We start from the raw sequence: 19,178 nt of genomic DNA on the forward strand, positions 1-19,178 counted from the left end.
GATAGGACCTTAGCCATGGGGTTGGTGTGGGGAGGGGGGAGAGTCTCTTACCTGAAGCGACATGGAGCCGACGGAGGTCAAATAAGTTTTTAATTTTTACTTCCCTCAACCTAAAATATTTCAGTTTGTTGTTCAACTGAGTTGTACAGTTCATAGGTCACAATAAAGGTGGGAAAAATTCTGAAATTATTTATCTTGGTCTCATTTTTTTTACATCATAGAAACCTGACATTTTAACAGGGGTGCGTAGACTTTCTATATCCACTGTATGTAGTAAATAAACCCCAATGTCTCCTTCATATTTCTGTAGCCCAGCACCTGGCTATAGATAGATAGATAGATAGATAGATAGATAGATAGATAGATAGATAGATAGATAGATAGATAGATAGATAGATAGATAGATAAAAAGATAGACCTGTAGACCATATGGTCTTATTTATGCATTCAGAGAAAGACAGGAGTTTGGTGCATCCTTGTGCAGCCAGCCTATAAGAACCAAAGGCATTATGAGAGATGCGACAGCTATACAGATCTTCCCGCACATGCCATCTGTACAGGGACGGATGCACAGCTCTGTAAGCAGATAGTGTGGGAAGATTCGTACAGCCGCTACATCTCTCAGCCTATAGTTGATTTTGACAGGCTGGCTGCACAAAACACCTATTATTCTTCAGGTGTAGAAACACAACCTTCTACATGGGGTTTGTATGCCTATGTGAATAAAGCCTAAATCTCAGTCCTGTATGTCTTCATGGTTTGGGGTTGATTTATTAAAACTGGAGAGTGCAAAATCCGGTGCAGCTGTGCACGGTAGCCAATCAGCTTCTAACTTCAACTAGTTCAATTAAGCTTTGACAACAAAAAAAACGGAAAGTTGAGTGGTTTCTATGCAGAGTTGCACTGGATTTTGTACTCTCCGGTTTTATTAAATTACCCCCTTTGTCTCTTTTGTGTCCTTTTATAAAATTCTACTTTACCATCAACTGCTAATCTTCAGTTGAATAGTCTCTGATCCTAGGAAATTTTGTATTGCTGTTTCTTTGGATAGAACTGTCACTATAATGGCATTGTTGTCTCTTCCAGGAAGCTGTTAAATGACTGCTGTGACCCCAGCCACCTCTTCTCCATGACAAAGGTGAACACCCCACTGGGCGAGAATCTCTGGTTTGATGGAGAGCTCCTGTATTCACTGACCATAGATAACTCCACGTACAATCTCTTCCCACAGGTCAGTCTACCTCTTCTCTTCTTCTCTTCCTTATTCATCGTTCAAGAGCAGAATCTGAATTGTTACATGCTATTATAGTGGATATCTCAGTGGATATCTAGTGAAATTCTTGGTTCTCCCCAACATCTCAGACACTTTTGTTTTTGTGTTATTTTAAAGGTATACTCCTAATCAGAACCAACAATCTTACCTTTGTGAGTGTTTCTTCCACAAAGCAACAATGAAGGTGTCTCACTGGGGAGGGTTCAACTATTATTTTTTTTTTTCAAATAACAATTTTTTATTTTCGAAAAAAGGTCAATACAAAATGTAGCAGCATTTCAAGTGTAAGATAATAGAGAAAATACAAAAATTCCAGCTGAATGTGCTTACACAGCGGCCACATTCTTGGTTATACATTCAGTAACGTATAAAACAACTAGGTAACAAAGAGGAGAGGAGAAGAAGTGAGAGGGTAGAGTAGAAGAAGAAGATGGAGAAGGAAGAGAAAAGAAAAAAAAAGGGGGGGAGGAAAGAGAGAGAAAAGAAAGAGAAGGGGGGAGACTGGGGGGAGGGGAGGGGGGGGGGAGCAGGCAGGAGTGTCGGGTGAGGTAGTGTACCTTGGTGGTCTGTTGTCAGCTCACGGCGGGTCCTCCACCGAATGCCACCTCTCCCAGACCAGGTCATGGTCCTCCAGCCTATCCCGAATCCTAGCTGTCATTTTTTCCATAAGCTCTACATCCTTGACCCTAGCATAAAGGGCTTCCTGGGGTGGGGGCGTTGGTTTCTTCCAATAAAGCGCTATCAGGCACCTCGCAGCTGTGGTTATGTGTCTCAGGAGTTTCTTATAGGGTTTAGCTATGCGGGGTTGGGATAGGCCCAGTAGGAACAGCTTCGGGGAGAGGGGTATGGGTGCCTCCACGAGGCGGGTCAGGAGCTCTTGCACCCGAGTCCAAAACTGGACTATCAAGGGACAGGTCCAGTAAATGTGGAACAATGTGCCCCTGGCCTGGTTGCACCGCCAGCATCGGTCAGAGGTGGAAGGATAAATCCTGTGGAGGACGTCTGGGGTCAGGTACCAAAAGAACAGCACTTTATATGTATTTTCCCTATAGAGGGTGCAGATTGAGCTCTTGGCCGCCTGCCTCCAGACCGCCCTCCACTCATCCTCTTCGAGCTCCCCTCCCAGCTCCTTCTCCCAACGGAGCATGTAGGTGTGTTTGCCTTTAGTTTGTAAGGGGTATTCATTTAGAATTTGATAGATATCTGATATGAGGCCCCTGCGGGCTGTGCCCTCGAGTATGATGCGCTCAAATGGGGTCGGTTTTGAGAAAAGGAGCCGGGGGGCCATCGTGTGGGCGTAGTGGCGGATCTGTAGGTAGCTGAAAAAGGCTTGTCGTGGAATGTCGTGTTTGGCTTGGAGCTCAGTGAAGGAGTGCAGGGTGCGGGATCTGGGGTCTACTAGGTGACCGAAGTGAAACAAATTTCGCGATGCCCAGGGCCATGACATCTGGTGTGTGAGACTCGTCGGTAGTTTAGGGTTATAGAGGAAGGAGGTCAGCAGGGAGCTATCAGACGTGAGTCGACAGTCTTGGGCTAGCCTCCTCCAGGTACTTTGCAGTTGCCGCATGGAACCCAGCAAACGTCCGGGTTCCACCGTCGCGTTTGCGTTCCATAAAAGATTATTGGGGTGTATTGGGGCCAGCCAAATCTTTTCCACCTCCGTCCACCTGTTGTAGGACTTCTGGGGAAACCATGATGCCACCGCTCGAAGTTGCGAGGCCTGGTAATATTTGACCAGGTCAGGGAAGGCCAATCCTCCCTCGGTGCGCGCGGCCGTCATGACCGAACGTGGGATCCTGTGGCGCTTGTAGTTCCACACATACCGGAGGAGGTCCGCTTGTAGGGCGCGCAGGTGAGCGTACGGGACCGGGATTGGTAAGGTCTGGAAAAGGTACAGCAGTTTTGGCAGGATCACCATCTTTATGGCTGCTATCCGGCCTAAAAGGGATATCTGGTGAGACTTCCATTTATGGATCAACGCCCTTATTGAGCTGTATAGGGGGGGGAAATTGGCCTGGTACAAGGATGCGAAGTTCGGGGTGAGCTGGACCCCCAGGTATTTCAGGGAGGTTCGCTCCCAGTGGTACGGGAAAACGGACTGTAAGTGCAAGGCCTCGGGTCCGGGCATATTAATTGGCATGGCCATAGACTTGGACGTGTTGGTTTTATAACCCGAAAGGGCCCCGTAGCGTTCCAGTTCCCTTTGTAAGTTGGGTAAGGAGATGCGGGGACGCGTCAAGGTCAGAATGATGTCGTCGGCAAAGAGGGAAATTTTAAATTCCCTTCCCCTTACTGGGATACCCCGAATATCCGGGTTGCCGCGAATCGTTGCTGCTAGAGGTTCTATGCAAAGGGCGAAGAGGAGGGGGGACAGAGGGCACCCCTGGCGAGTGCCATTAGTAACGGGGAAGGTGGATGAAGTGGCAAAGGGAGTTTTCACCTGTGAGATCGGATTAGTATAGAGGTGTCGGACCGCCTGGAGGAAAGGTCCCCCAAAACCCATGTGTCTTAACGTGGCGAGCATGAAGGGCCAGCCAAGGCGGTCAAACGCCTTTTCTGCGTCTAGGCTCAGGAGCAAGGACTCCGAGCCCTCCCTGCCCGCCACGTCAATTAGGTCAATCACCTTTCTCGTGTTGTCTCCCGCTTGGCGGAGGGGGACAAAGCCCACCTGGTCTTTATGGACCAGGGAGGGTAAGACTACGTTTAAGCGGAGGGAGAGGACCTTCGTAAAGATCTTAAGATCTGAGTTCAGCAGGGCTATTGGCCTGTAGCTGGCGCATAATGCGGGGTCCTTGTCTGGTTTAGGGATAAGGGTGATAAATGATCGCTGCATGTCTTGTGGGATGGGGGTACGTTGTAGAAAGGCGTTGAAGAGCTTCGTCATATGGGGAAGGAGTGTGGGGAGGAAGGTCTTGTAATATTCGTATGGGAACCCGTCTGGGCCTGGGGATTTGCGAGCGGGTAGGGCCTTAATGGCCAAGGTCAGTTCCTCTCCTGTAATGGGAGCGTTTAGGGAGGCCAGGTCCTCCGGTTTTAGCCGAGGGATGCCCGCCTGTGTCAGGTATCGTGTCATCCTATCTAACAGGTCGGGGGAGGGGGGGTTATGGGGGATTTCTGGCTTGTTGTACAAGTCCGCGTAAAATGCTGCGAATGCATCCGCAATACTTTGGGGGTGTGATACAATATTCCCCGATCTGTCCTGGACCTGGTGCGGGGTGGAGGCGAGTGCGCGGTCTGTTAGTTTCCTTGCCAATAAAGCTTGCGCCTTGTTGCCCTTGTCATAGTATACCTGTCGTAGGCGAACTAGGGCTTTCTCGACTCGACCCAGCGCCAGGTCCCGGAGTGTTGACCGTACTAGGGCGATACGTTTAAGGAGCATTAGGGAGGGTGAGGTCAGTAGGCGATTTTCTAGGGTTCGGAGCTGCGTTTCCGCCTGCTCTCTAGCCGACTCAGCGTTCCGTTTTAGGGCCGAAGAGATGGCCATGCAACGTCCTCTGATTACCGCTTTATGCGCGGCCCATAGAGTGGCAGTGGAAATGTCCTGGGTGTCATTTTCGTTAAAGTAGAGTTGAAGGGCAGAGTCTATTTCCATTTTAGAGGGGGTGTGCTTCAGAAGGAAATCATTTAGACGCCAGTTATAGGGCCTACGGGTGGGGGCGTTCAGGTCAAGGGTCAGGGTAATGGGGGCATGGTCGGACCAGGAGATGGGCAGAATCCGTGCTGTCTCAGTAACACGTAACGTGGTGTTGTTTAGTAGGAAATAATCTATGCGCGAGTGCGTATGGTGGGGGGATGAGTAAAATGTAAACTGGCGGTCCCCTGGGTGAAGCGCCCTCCAAGCATCAAACAAAGCATGCCTCCTCGTTAGCTGGCGGAAGAGCCTAGAGTCCCGCAAGGCCCTTGCCTGCGAGGCCCGAGGATTCACCACCAGGCGATCCCAGGTAGCCGAATGAGGTAGATTAAAGTCCCCTCCCACTACCAATAGGTCATGGGGGGATCTGGCCAGACGAGCAAAGACCCGACCTAGGAATCTATGCTGATGTGCATTGGGGGCATACAGTGTGCATAGGGTTATGTCCCGTGAGTGCCACGTTCCCCGCAAGATAATGAAGTGGCCTAGGGGGTCTATGTAGGAGTCTGTGCAGGTGAAGGGGGTGCCCTTTTTTACCAAAATTGCTACCCCTGCCCGTTTCCGTGAGCTAAAGGCCTGATATATTAAGGGGAAATATCTGGACGCGAACGCAAAGGAGTCGCCCTTAGAGAAGTGCGACTCCTGTACCATTACTATCTCCGCCCCTGACTGCCTAAATTCCCTAAGTGCCAGATGACGTTTCCTGTTGGAGTTAAGCCCGTGGACGTTCAGGGATAGTAACTTAGCCATACTGTGGGTGGAGTGACCGTGGTTCATACTTAGCTGGAGTCAGGTGCGTTGCATTCGGTTCTGGGAGGGCGAGTGGAGGAGCCGCCGGGCCGACAGCCACCTGGACGCGCCGTCGGGTCCTGCCTGCGGGGGGGGGGGGAGAGAGAGGTGTCTGAAAAGAAAGAGAAAGATGAGAGCAAAAGACCAAAAAAAGCACACATCAACATTCAACAACGTGGGCCCGAGTGGCCTAGGGGCCCTCAGGTCCCAACAGTTCCTTAAGGACCTCCCGACCAAAATGTCCAAAAATGTGGGTCGGGGGGGCGAGGGGGTGGCGTGGAGAGGTTCCACTAGGGGGATTGGGAAGGAAGGAACTCTCAGGCTATCAGCCATGGGGGGGGGTCCGTACTCAGAAGGGCAGCCTCTACGGTGTCTCGTCCAAGACAGACCACTGGTGGAGGGGGTGGCGTGGCCACAAGGTCCCAATCCGGCAGCTGGGGGACGGGGATGTCCAGGGTTCTGCAGAAGGCGTCTAGGTCCTCCGGGTAACGCAAGGTGGCAGAGGTCCCCTGGTGGGTGGCGGACAGGCTAAAGGGAAAGCCCCATCGGTAGACAATGTCTCTGTTCTGTAAGGTACGGAGCAGGGGTTGTAGTAGCCGTCGTTTCTGCAGGGTGATCCAGGAGAGGTCCGGGTAGAGCTGTAGTGGGTTGTTGTGAAAGATTAGGTTGCGAATGGGGCGCGCTTTACGCATTATAGCTTCCTTCATCGGGTAGGAGTTTACACGGCATATAACATCGCGCGGTTTGGAGGCAGGACCCTTTGGCTTAAGGGCTCTGTGGGCTCTATCCATCTCAATGGGCTTGTCAGCTGGTGCGCCCAGTATGTCGTTGAATAAATTCTGGAGGGTCAGCTGGAGGTCCTCCGCCCCGTCGACTTCGGGGAGACCGCGTATGCGGATATTGTTGCGGCGCCCCCTATTGTCCAGGTCTTCAATGTGCCGCTGCATATCCCTGAGCATAAGGTGATGGTCTGACGCCTGAGTTTGGGTGCGGTGCACCGCCAGTTTAGTCTCTTGTATCTCCTCCTCCGCCATCTCCACTCTGTCAGCTAAGTGCTTGAGGCCTGTGTGTAGGGCCTGTATTTCAGTGCGGCATGTCGCCTTAACGTCTTCAATCAATTGTTTGAAATCCTCTTTCGTGGGGAAGGCCTGCATATAGGACTGCCATGGCGGGGGAGGATATTGGGGAGCTCCTCTGGTGCCAGTGGGGTTATACAGTGGATCGGTGGGGGACGGTCGGTGGCTGGAGACCAGTTCTGCGTGCCTTCTGGGCTCTAGGGGGGGGGGGGGGTTGATGGGATGAGTCCCATGGTGCGGACCAGGCCTCAGCCTGATCCCCCAGTGAGGTGGGGGCCCCTCCGTGCCACGGGGTGCTATTGCTGGCCATGGCTGCATATGAAGGGGGAGAGATCCCTCTCCGATCTCCGACCTCGGGCTGGATGGCCTGATGGATCCGTCCCCTGGCTGCAGGGGAGGTGTATTGAGGCCTAGCACTGGCTGAGACGCTGCCCTGCTCTGGGGAGCTCATGGAGGCCTGGGAGTTGGTGGGGGCTTGGAGAGCCGAGAAGTCCTCCCCGGTGAACGTGGGAGAGGGGGAGTGCTGGGCCCCGTTTTGGAAGTCCTGATCCGGGGCGGTGCGGAGCAGACGGGGGAAGGCCCCCGTACATTGGGTGTCCCGGTCCCGGGGGTCGGGGATGGTTGCGGCCTGTGCCACATGGTCCGCGGCAGGGGGGCAGGGGTGCGGGGTTCCACTCACCCGTTGCTGGGAGCCATCCGGGCTCTCAGAGGAGGCCGAGGTCTGCGATCGGGTCGGGGATGGCTCTGGATGGCTGATCTGAGGTGAGCGAGGGGGAGATGTCCCTGTGTTGAGCGTGGCCGCGTCCGGCGCCATCTTGTCCCCTTCACCCGGCGGCATGTCGGGTGGCTTAAAGTAGCGCTCGAAGGTCGTGGAGGAGCCTGGCGGGGGTTGGGATGATCCCCGTGCCTTTGTGGATCTGGTGGTCCGCGAACCGCCCATGGATGGCTGCAGAATCCCCCGGTTTTCTGCCTAAGTGCTGCGGGCTGGAGAGGAGCTCTCAGGGGATGCTTCCTTCCAGGCTGGCTTCCGGTCACGCCCCCCGTTCAACTATTATTATGTTGGCAGAACTAGAAATGTTGGTGAGGTCAGGGATAGCTTTCCATTGGAATTCATAAGAGATGAGATGCTGTTTGGCTCGCAAGCAACTGAGTGAAATAACATTTTTGGACATCTTCTAAAACATAAAAAAGAAAAAAGAAAATCCTTATCACAAATACTAAACCTCCAGACACAAAAATCCCTTTAAAAAAAAAAAAAAAAAAACATTTTCTATGAACATGGAGACAAAAGTGGCAAATACCTAGCCAGAGATTTAAAAGAAGCGTCGACAACAAACCGCGTTCATGCCATTAGAAATAAGCAAGGTCTTCTTGTACACGATCCTGAGCAAATAGCCGGGCTCCTCCACGATTTCTATACCAAATTTTACAACCTGCCTCCACAGCACAAGCCATCACACATCCTGTCTTCAAGGGAAGAAGCTATAAAGGACTTCCTGTTGAATAGCAAACTCCCCTCTATTCGTGAGGGGAATGTGATGCCCCTAGAGGAACCCATCACAACAACTGAACTGCAAGAAGCCGTAAAATCCCTGAAAGAAAGTAAGAGTCCAGGCCCCAATGGCTTCACTTCTCAGTACCATAAAACATTCCTGCAATTAATCTCTGACCCCCTACTCAAAACTTTTAACTATCTAGCTAGAAGCTCCCATGATTCTTCCTCTCTACTTACTGCACACATCGCCGTAACTCCTAAGCCAGACAAAGATCATTCTGATTGCGCAAACTTTAGACCAATCTCACTCTTAAATGTGGACATCAAACTTTTGGCAAAAATACTTGCTAACAGATTAAAGACACTTTTGTCCCAAGTCATCGGCCCAGAACAGGTGGGTTTTATGCCGGGAAGGGAAGACAGAGACAACATCACCAAGGGACTGAACTTGATCCACTACACTAGGCAGATGGGAACTGAGGGCCTTCTCTTGTCTACAGATGCAGAGAAGGCCTTCGACAGGGTTTCATATGATGTCTACCTGCTCTCATATTGGTTTGGGGGATAGTATGCTAAATTGGATAAATGCTCTATACACCAACCCTCAAGCTTTAATTAAGATCAACAATGTCTTCTCCGACCCCATAAGAATAAATAATGGCACACGCCAGGGCTGCCCCTTGTCCCCACTATTATTTATATTATCTCTGGAACCATTAATAAGGTTTATCAACACCTCCCAGGACATTTAGGGTCTTACGGTTCACAATCGAGAATACAAAATTGGCGCTTACGCAGATGACCTTCTTTTCTTTATTTACAGTCCACACATATCCATACCCAACCTTGCAAACATTTTTAGTTCATTTAGCTATATTTCAAATTTTAAAGTTAACCAAAGTATGTCAGAAGCACCTAACTTAACTCTTTGACCAATTAAAGAGTAATCACAATTTTAAATGGGAACAGAGGACCCTCAAGTACTTGGGGATTAACCTTACCTCTTCAATAGATGACATATTCTCAGCAAATTTCACCCCACTCTTGAATTCTATCTCCAAGGATTTGCAAAAGTGGTCTCTTAAATTATTCTCATGGTTCGGCAGAGCTTCAATTTTAAAAATGACAATATTATCCAGACTCCTTTATTTTTTTTAATGCCTTACCGATTAAAATTCACCCCTCCTTTTTCTCTAAATTACGCAATAAGCAATTGAAATTTCTTTGGGCCAGCAAGAAACCGAGACTTAGGCCGCGTACACACGGTGGGTCAAAACCGATGGAAACGGACTGAAGGACCGTTTCATCGGTCCAAACCGATGGTGTGTGGGCCCCATCGGTCCGTTATCCTTCAGTCGAAAAATTTAGAACTTGCTTTAAAATTGAACCGATGGACGCCTAACCGATAGATCAAAACCGACGGTTAGTATGCAAAAGCATCGGTTACAAACCAGCGCATGTTCAGAATCAAGTCGACGCATGCTTGGAAGCATTGAACTTCATTTTTCTCTAAACGTCGTTTTGTTTTATGTCACCGCGTTGGACTTGATCGTTTTTTTATAGAATAGAAGAATTCCTCACCCACTAGTGAAACGCTAGAGATTTGGCACAGATCAGTAACGACATATGGCTTAGCCTCTGTACCAGGCCCACTAACCCCAATTGCGCATAATCCTGATTTTCCCCCAGGCCTGAACATTACGATCTCTCCATCTTCTACCAACATTGATAAACTCCTTGCTACCCATTGCTTGACGGGGAACAAAATTTAGACTTATGATGACCTGAAAACAGACATGGGGGCGACATTCCCGGGTTTCTGAATCTATTTACAACTGAAGGATTTCTAAGTGAATAGCAAACATAAAATGGCATTCTGTAAAGACCTCACTCAGTTAGAACAAATCTGCCTCTCAGATCGTTAAATCGACAGCTCTGGTTTACTCATGGCTTTATCAGCCTTCTGTGAAAGGGCACAATAAAAACAATGCCGCGTACACACGATCATTTTTCAGCACGAAATTTTTTTTTTTTTTTAAATGTCATTTAAAATGATCGTGTGTGGGCTTCACATAATTTTTCGGGTTCTGAAAAACGAAAAAAAAAAAAAAATTGAATATGCTGAATTTTTTAACGACGTTTTAAACTATGTCGTTTTTCGGGTTGTAAAAAAATGATCATGTGTGGGCTAAAACTACGTTAAAAACATGCGCATGCTCAGAAGCATGAAGTTATGAGACGGAGCGCTCGTTCTGGTAAAACTACCATTCATAATGGAGTAAGCACATTCATCACGCTGTAACAGACAGAAAAGCGCGAATTGTCTTTTACTAACACGGAATCAGCTAAAGCAGCCCCAAGGGTGGCGTCATCCGCATGGAACTTCCCCTTTAGAGTGCCGTCATACGTGTTGTACGTCACTGCGCTTTGCTAGAGCATTTTTTAAAAACGATGGTGTGTGGGCAACGTCGTTTTAATGATGAAGTTGGAAAAACTTTGTTTTTTCTACATGCCAAAAAACATAGTTGTTTTTTTATGCCGAAAAATGATCGTGTGTGCGCGGCATAAGTGTCGTTTTTCAGAACCCGAAAAATTATGCGAAGCCCGCACACGATCATTTTAAATGACATTTTTTAAAAACAAATTTTTTTTCATGCCGAAAAATGATCGTGTGTACGCGGCATAAGAGTTAAAGATTGCTTATCTGTAATCAAGAGACAATCCTCAAGCCTGACTATTTCTAGCTATACTGTATGTGGTTCCTGGACTTCGAACTTAGGATTTTCCTTCTACTTTTTTTTTTTTACTTTATTATGAGTAGATCTATTTAGATGATGTTTGTCTTTATTAAAGGTATTTAAAGTTATTTATTGTGCTCAGTGTTGATTTGTACCTTTACTCAGAATATTGGCTGCCCTTTCTAGAGCATCTGTAGAGCAACCTTTTTCAACCAGGGTGCCTTGAGGTTTCTTCAAGGATGCCTTGGCAAAATACCTAAAAGTTGCCCAAAAATTGTATATAAGCCGGCGTATGGATGAAGCCTGCCATTTAGTTACACAAAGTCACAGGTTTTCATTGAGCAACATTACAACCGTCTAGCTGCTGGTGTCATTATCAATGGCATTATCAGTTGATAAGGAGGGTGTCAGTCGCCTGCATAGCATCCTTGTTTGACCCTCCCCTGCCCCTTCATCAGCATTGGGGTCACATTAGAGTGATGGAGAAAGGGAGAAAAGAAACATTGGAATACTAGTCGATCCTAGTTTACAAAAGTGTATTTGCTTTGGAAGAATAAATCACCTCTAACGTTGGGTGTCCTACTTGTGCGGATGTTGCTGCATTATGTAAAACTATTAGAATCGTTTTAACCAGGGCTCGACAAAATCTGGGCGCCCGGTCGCAATTGCAACAAGAAATTGTGACCTGGCGCCCGCCGGTAATTGAAGCCGCGGCCTCAATTACCGGCCGTTGCGGGCCCGCCGCGATCGCGCGGCGGGGGAGGTGCAGGGGCGCACGTCTCCGCGGGCCCGCGAAGGCCGGTAATTGAGGCCGCGGCTTTGCTGCCATGTGAAGGCCCAAGCTTCCTTCTGTGACTTGGCGCCATCTGGTGGTGGCCGTTGGCATTACAAGTAAAACAGCAGCTCTAATTTGTTTTTTCCATTGTTTTCACTGCCATCTCCTTCCCTCTAATTAGAACCCACAAAACATTATATAAATATTTTTTTATTCTAACACCCTAGAGAATAAAATAGCGATCGTTGCAATACTTTGTCACACCGTATTTGCGCAGCGGTCTTACAAGAGCACTTTTTTGGGGAAAAAATACACTTTTTTTAATTAAAAAAATAAGACAACAGTAAAGTTATCCCAATTTCTTTTTATATTGTGAAAGATAATTTTACGCCGAGTAAATTGATACCCAACATGTCACGCTTCAAAATTGCGTCCACTCGTGGAATGCCGATAAACCTTTACCCTTTAAAATCTGCATAGGCGACGTTTAAAAAATTCTACAGGTTTCATGTTTTGAGTTAAAGGAGGTCTAGTGCTAGAATTATTGTTCTCGATCTAACGATCGCGGCGATACCTCACATGTGTGGTTTGAATACCGTTTACATATGCGGGCGCTACTCACGTATGCGTTCACTTCAGCGAGCGAGCTTGGCGGGACGGGGCGCGTTTTCTGGCTCAAAACTTTTTTAGCTGGCTCCTAGATTCCAAGCAAATTTGTCAAACCCTGGTTTTAACATTTAAAGGGTGCCTTGAGACTGTCTATAATTTTCAAAGGGTGCCTTGACTGAAAAAAGGTTAAACATTGCTCTAAAGAGCTACAAGATCTTTGTAATATTTAAGTGGATTTTATTTTTCTTGGACCCATATGTGCCACTTTGACTGTTCTTTTTCAACTAAGGTTGGCATTCTCTTTGCACACTTGACACTTTACTTTGGATCATTCAGAATCGATGAACTGTAACGCAGTTTAGTGCACGAAAATGTAGTGCATGTTACTTTTTTTTTTTTTTTTTCAGTGCGGTGATCCACAATGCATATTGTTTTTGCGTTGCAGTGCAGGTGAGTTGGGATGCCATTCGGAAAGAATGGCACTGCAATGCACAGATGACTATATAGTGCATTACCATACATTGCAGTAACATGCATGTTACTGCAACACATTTGTGTAAATGAGACCTAATAAAAGATGTAAATATTCCCATCTTGTCACAGGGATAGGAAGGAAAAATACAGATAGCTGTAGCGTTTAAAATGTTCAATTCTCTATTCAAAACAAGAAGCATTTTTTTTTGCTAAACATGCATTTTAAGACATAAATGGCACAGTTATACCATGCGACATTGTAGATTTCAGCAGTGCCATTGCAAATTTCCTTCTGTGTATATTAATTACGGCAGATCTACATTTTTATGATATAATCTTTGAAGAGGTCATTTTGTTTGCAGCACTTTCTGTATACGTTTTTTCTCTGCCCCACCACAGCAAAAGCCCTCCCCCTCTCTCCTGTGGTGACATTGTATCAGTGACAATTGTGGTGCCCGCTTGTAATCTCTCTCTCTTGTCTCTGTTGCCAGGAGATCCCCTTTAAGCTTCCATTGAAGAAATGCTCGGTGGTGGGAAATGGCGGCATTCTGAAAGGTAGCAGATGTGGCAAGCAAATCGACGAAGCCGACTTTGTTATACGGTAAGGTGGCTCCCCCAGGGCATATTTTGTGACTGTTGGTTCTTCTGGATTAACTTTTTTCAGGACCCCCCTCGCCATGTCCTACAGACTGACACAGATAGCTAGATTCAGGTACGGCGGCGCATCTTTCAGGCGGCGTAGCGTATCGTATTTAAGTCAGAGAGGCAAGTGCTGTATTCACAAAGCACTTGCCTCCTAAGTTACGGCGGCGTAGCGTAAATGGGGCCGGCGTAAGCGCGCCTAATTCAAATGAGAATGAGGCGTGTACATATCCCAGTGTGCATTGCTCCAAAGTACGCCGCAAGGACGTATTGGTTTCGACGTGAACGTAAATTACGTCCAGCCCCATTCACGGACGACTTACGCAAACAAAGTAAAATATTCAAATTTCGACGCGGGACCGACGGCCATACTTAACATTGACAAGGCCAGCTATTTGTTCGACTAACTCTACGCCGGAAAAAGCCATACGTAAGCAACGTAAAAAAATGCGCCGGGCGCACGTATGTTTCTGAATCGGCGTATCTAGTCATTTACATATTCTACGCCAAACTCAATGGAAGCGCCACCTAGCGGCCAGCGTAAATATTGCACCCTAAGATACGACGGCGTAGGAGACTTACGCCGCTCGTATCTTAGCCTAACTTAAGCATATCTGGTTTCCAGAATACGCTTAAATTTAGGACGGCGTAGATTCAGAGTTACGACGGCGTATCTACTGATACGCCGGCGTAAAGCTTTCTGAATCCCGCTAAGAGTGATTGTGTAACTCCTAGGGCGAGTAGCAGCAGTGCTGAACTTTCTCCATTTATAGACAATTTGTCTTACCGTGGACTGATGAACAGCAAGGCTTTTGGAGATACTTTTATAACCCTTTCCAGCTTTATGCAAGTCAACAATTCCTAATCGTAGGTCTTCTGAGAGCTCTTTTGTGCGAGGCATCATTCACAATGCTTCTTGTGAAAAGCAAACCCAGAACTGGTGTTTGTTTTTTATAGGGCAGGGCAGCTGTTACCAACACCTCCCATGTCATTAGTCTAGGGGTTCACATACTTTTTCCACCTGCACTGTGAATGTTTACATGGTGTGTTCAATAAAAACATGATAACATGTAATTCTTTGTGTGTTATTAGTTTAGGCAGACTGTGATTGTCTATTGTTGTGACTTAGATGAAGATCAGATCACATTTTATGACCAATTTGTGCAGAAATCCATATCATTCCAAAGGGTTCACATACTTTTTATTGCAACTGTATATATCATAGGTGTGCACACGGGGTGTGCCTGGGCACACCCTAATCACCCTGTGCTTCACAGATTTCCCCTGTTGCATGGCTGCTGAAGAAAGGGAAAGGGGAATCTCTGTCTCAAAAGTGAAACATCAGGGGTCGGTTTAGACCCCTGACATTTCACCAAAGCTCTCAATGGGGATCGTAAAAGATTGTAAAAAAATTATAATAAATTATTGCAAAAAAAAAAAAAATTCAAAGTAATAAAAAATAAATAAAAATTAACTACTAACACTAATCTCTGCCCTACTGACACCGTCTACTGCTCTACTGACACTATCCATTACCTTACCGATATATAGATATATATATATATACACAGATATGTGTTTGAGCTATGGGGTGCACACCCTAATGCAATAGGTTGCGCACTTTGCTGTGCCTTCATATCTGCATGCCGGCGGGACCTTACTAGCTGCCACACGCAAGGGCTGTTACACTTCCCTCTATCAACCTGGGATTCTACAGCCATCCACTGGGAGTTGTGATAGTTCCCTTCATGGGACATCTACATACCGACAGACTGATGTTAACCTCTCCTCATCTGGATTCAGCAGTGGTATCGTTGTACACATTTTTATACCATACTTACCTACATGTTTTTATGACTGCTTTTGCTACCGTTTGGTATTACTCACACCATTTTTACAGTTTATGTAGCTACATCGATTTTATCTCCAGTGCAATATTTATTTTGTTAACTACTTAGAAGACTATAAAAGTTTTAATGCTATTACCATCGAGCGCTGCCTTTGTGTGTTTTTTGTATCCTGCTATCCATTTTTCCAGTGGTTGGAAGCTGCACTGGGAATCAGCCTGCAAGGAGATCAGCTAAAAGTAGTTGGATCTGTATGTGCGTTATAATTAATCGAAATTAGTCGATTAATCGATAAAAAAAAAAAAACGATTAATCGAACAGAAAATTTTTGATCAGTAACAGCCCTAATATATATATATATGGTGCATGCCGTGTGTACACACTTAGCTCATTTGGAAACTGGGAACTGTGTACATGCACAAGAGATACAATGTCAGTTGATGCCCAATGGCTGAAAAAAAGTATCCCCATAACATGATGCTGCCACCACCATGTTTCATGGTACAGATAGTTTGTTCAGGGTGATGTGCATTGTTAGTTTACCGCCACACATAGCATTTTGCTTTTAGGCCAGAAAGTACAATTTTGGTCTCACCTGTCCAAAAAACCTTCTTCCACATGTTTGCTGTGTCCCCCACATGGCTTCTCGCAAACTGCAAACGGGACTTCTTATGGCTTTCTTTCATCAATGGCTTTCTTCTTGCCAGTCTTCAATAAGAGGAGAGGAGAGGAGCACACTGCACATTCCGCACATGGAAGCAAAGGTGCCAGTGTGCTGCCTGACCACAATGACATAAATACAACAAACAAAAGTCACTGGATATTCTATGCTTTTGTATGTAAATCCGCCCTTTCCAGCGCTCCTTATTGTATAGACCAGTCATAGGTAGGGGCAGTGACTTTTGTTTGTTGTATTTATGTCAATGTGGTCAGGCAGCACACTGGCACCTTGCTTCCATGTGCTGAGTGTGCAGTGTGCTCCTGCCCCTTTAATGAGGGCTGGGCTACCTCCAGTCACCTGCCCCTTATCTATCCATCAGCAGTCATGTGCTCCTACTGAGGAGACTTAAAATGCAATGTTATAGCTAGGACTGCAGTATACAGAGCGCCTTGACGGGGCCTGCAGCTTACACATGCATTTGCAATTGCGTGCAACTAAACCTCTGTTTTTAGCGCACACAGTTAGACAGGTGAACTTGGTTGGTTGCTGATTGGTCGGTAAGTTTGAGCCTGGATATTCTATGTTTTTGTATGTATATCCGCCCTTTCCAGCGTTCCTTATTGTATAGACCATTCATAGGTAGGGGCAGTGACTTTTGTTTGTTGTATTTATGTCATTGTGGTCAGGCAGCACACTGGCACATTTGCTTCCATGTGCTGAGTGTGCAGTGTGCTCCTGCCCCTTTAATGATGGCTGGGCTACCTCCAGTCACCTGCCCCTTATCTATCCATCAGCAGTGATGTGCTCCTACTGAGGAGACTTAAAATGCAATGTTATAGTTAGGACTGCAGTATACAAAGCGCCTTGACGGGGCCTGCAGCTTACACATGCATTTGCAAATGCGTGCAACTAAACCTCTGTTTTTAATGCACACTGTTAGACAAGTGAATTTGGTTGGTTACTGATTGGTCGGTAAGTTTGAGCCTGGATATTCTATGTTTTTGTATGTTCTGTGGATTACATGGAGACAGGGTGGACTCCTAGCCTGACCTGTACCCTCAGTGGAACACACCAAATGGGGTGATATTATAATCACATGATCATTTTAGGTAACAGTGAGCATTGCACTCCTTTTTCTATATAAACATTGCACCCCTGGTATTAGGGATGCATCAATACCATTTTTTTAAGCACTCGCCGATACCAATTACCTATACCCAACACAACTTTTTTTTTACACTTCAGCTGTTGGCAATGGTACAAAGCATTGAAAAGTTATCTATTTATAAACAAAAAATAATGTTTCTTTATAAATATCTGTTTTAGTGGCTGAGCAATGTTGTTGATAAACATTGCCCGGCTGCTTTTTTTTTACCGCTCCAATTGCCAGACTTTGTTTACATTTTAGTTGTTAACAGAGAAACCCCACTGACAGCTGAATGAGTCATCGGCTGTGATTAACCACTTAAGGACCGGACTAATATGCTGCTAAATGACCCAAGGGGTTTTTACAATTCGGCACTGCGTCGCTTTAACAGACAATTGCGCGGTCGTGCGACGTGGCTCCCATACAAAATTGGCGTCCTTTTTTCCCCACAAATAGAGCTTTCTTTTGGTGGTATTTGATCACCTCTGCGGTTTTTATTTTTTGCGCTATAAACAAAAATAGAGCGAAAATTTTGAAAAAAATGCAATATTTTTTACTTTTTGCTATAATAAATATCCCCCAAAAACATATATAAAAAAAATGTTTCCCTCAGTTTAGGCCGATACGTATTCTTCTACCTATTTTTGGTAAAAAAAATCGCAATAAGCATTTATCGGTTGGTTTGCGCAAAATTTATAGCGTTTACGAAATAGGGGATAGTTTTTTTTTTTTTGTTTTTTTTTTACTACTAATGGTGGCGATCAAAAAATGCATTTAAACTGCATTGTTTATTGTGAAAATGACAGTTGCAGTTTACGAGTTAACCACAGGGGGCGCTGTAGGAGTTAGGGTTCACCTAGTGTGTGTTTACAACTGTAGGGGGGTGTGGCTGTAGGTCTGACGTCATCGATCGAGTCTCCCTATAAAAGGGATCACTCGATCGATGCAGCCACCACAGTGAAGCACGGGGAAGCCGTGTTTACATACGGCTCTCCCCGTTCTTCAGCTCCGGGCATCGATCGCGACGGGGCGGCTATAAACGAATAGCCGTGCCCTCGTCCCAGATCGCTCCTGAAGCCACGGGAACCGCTGCATGTACCGGGGGGGGGTCCCGACCCACGTCTAGGCAGGCACGTACAGGTACGTGGATGTGCCTGTCCGTGCCATTCTGCCAACGTAAATGTACATACGGCGGTCCGGAAGTGGTTAACTTCTTGCCCAGCGACGGCTTTCCCGTTCTGACTGAACGTCATATGACGTCTTTCAGAACAAGCCGCTCGTGCGTGCCCCCACTGCAACACACCACATCTCTGATCACCGCAAATAACCTATGCTGTAGGCTCTTTACCATGTGATCAGCTGTGTCCAATCACAGCTGATCACAGTGCAAATAGGAAGTGCAGGTTATCAGCATTCCTTTATTGACGCTTACAGTGCTCGAGTACTGGAGAGCCAATAAGGAGCTTTTCTGACAGGGGGATCTGCACTGATAATCAGTGCAGCCCCATCAGTACCACCTATCAGTGCCCATTATTGCTGCCTATCAGTGCTACCTATCTGTGCCCATCGGTGCCGCCTATCAGTGCCCATCATGATGCATATAAGTGCCGCCTATCGGTGTCCATTAGTGTTGCATATTATAATATTTTTATAATTATAAATATAATAAACATTTTTTTTATTTGTTTAGCAAAAAATAAAAATCTCAGTGGTGATTAAATACCACCAAAAGAAAGCTCTATCTGTCTAAAAAAATATATAAAAATGTAGTTTGGCTACAGCATTGCATGACTGTGCAAATGTCATTCAAAGTGCGACAGTGCTGAAATCTGAAAATTGGCCTGGGCAGGAAGGGGATTAAAGTGCCTGTTATTGAAGGGGTTAAGGATGGGGGGGGGGGGCACTCCTTAACAAACTATAATTGACAACTATTTTTTTTTACATTTCATCTCTCAGTGGGAAAATCATGTTGATAGATGAAAGAACCGAAACTGAAAGAACCGAAACTGAAAGTATCAGCT

General features: G+C 46.4%; 1 protein-coding gene across 1 annotated transcript in view; it reads left to right on the top strand.

Moving 5' to 3' along the window:
• The window catches only part of ST8SIA1 (ST8 alpha-N-acetyl-neuraminide alpha-2,8-sialyltransferase 1), a 91,745-nt gene that overhangs the window by 56,786 nt on the left and 15,781 nt on the right, over positions 1-19,178 (top strand). The window contains exons 2-3 of the mRNA XM_040345429.1: positions 1,087-1,231; positions 13,352-13,461. Coding sequence (XP_040201363.1) covers positions 1,087-1,231; positions 13,352-13,461 — 255 coding nt within the window. The remainder of the gene's footprint in view (positions 1-1,086; positions 1,232-13,351; positions 13,462-19,178) is intronic.

This window comes from Rana temporaria, chromosome 3 (assembly GCF_905171775.1).
Source record: "Rana temporaria chromosome 3, aRanTem1.1, whole genome shotgun sequence".
Lineage (NCBI taxonomy): Eukaryota > Metazoa > Chordata > Amphibia > Anura > Ranidae > Rana > Rana temporaria.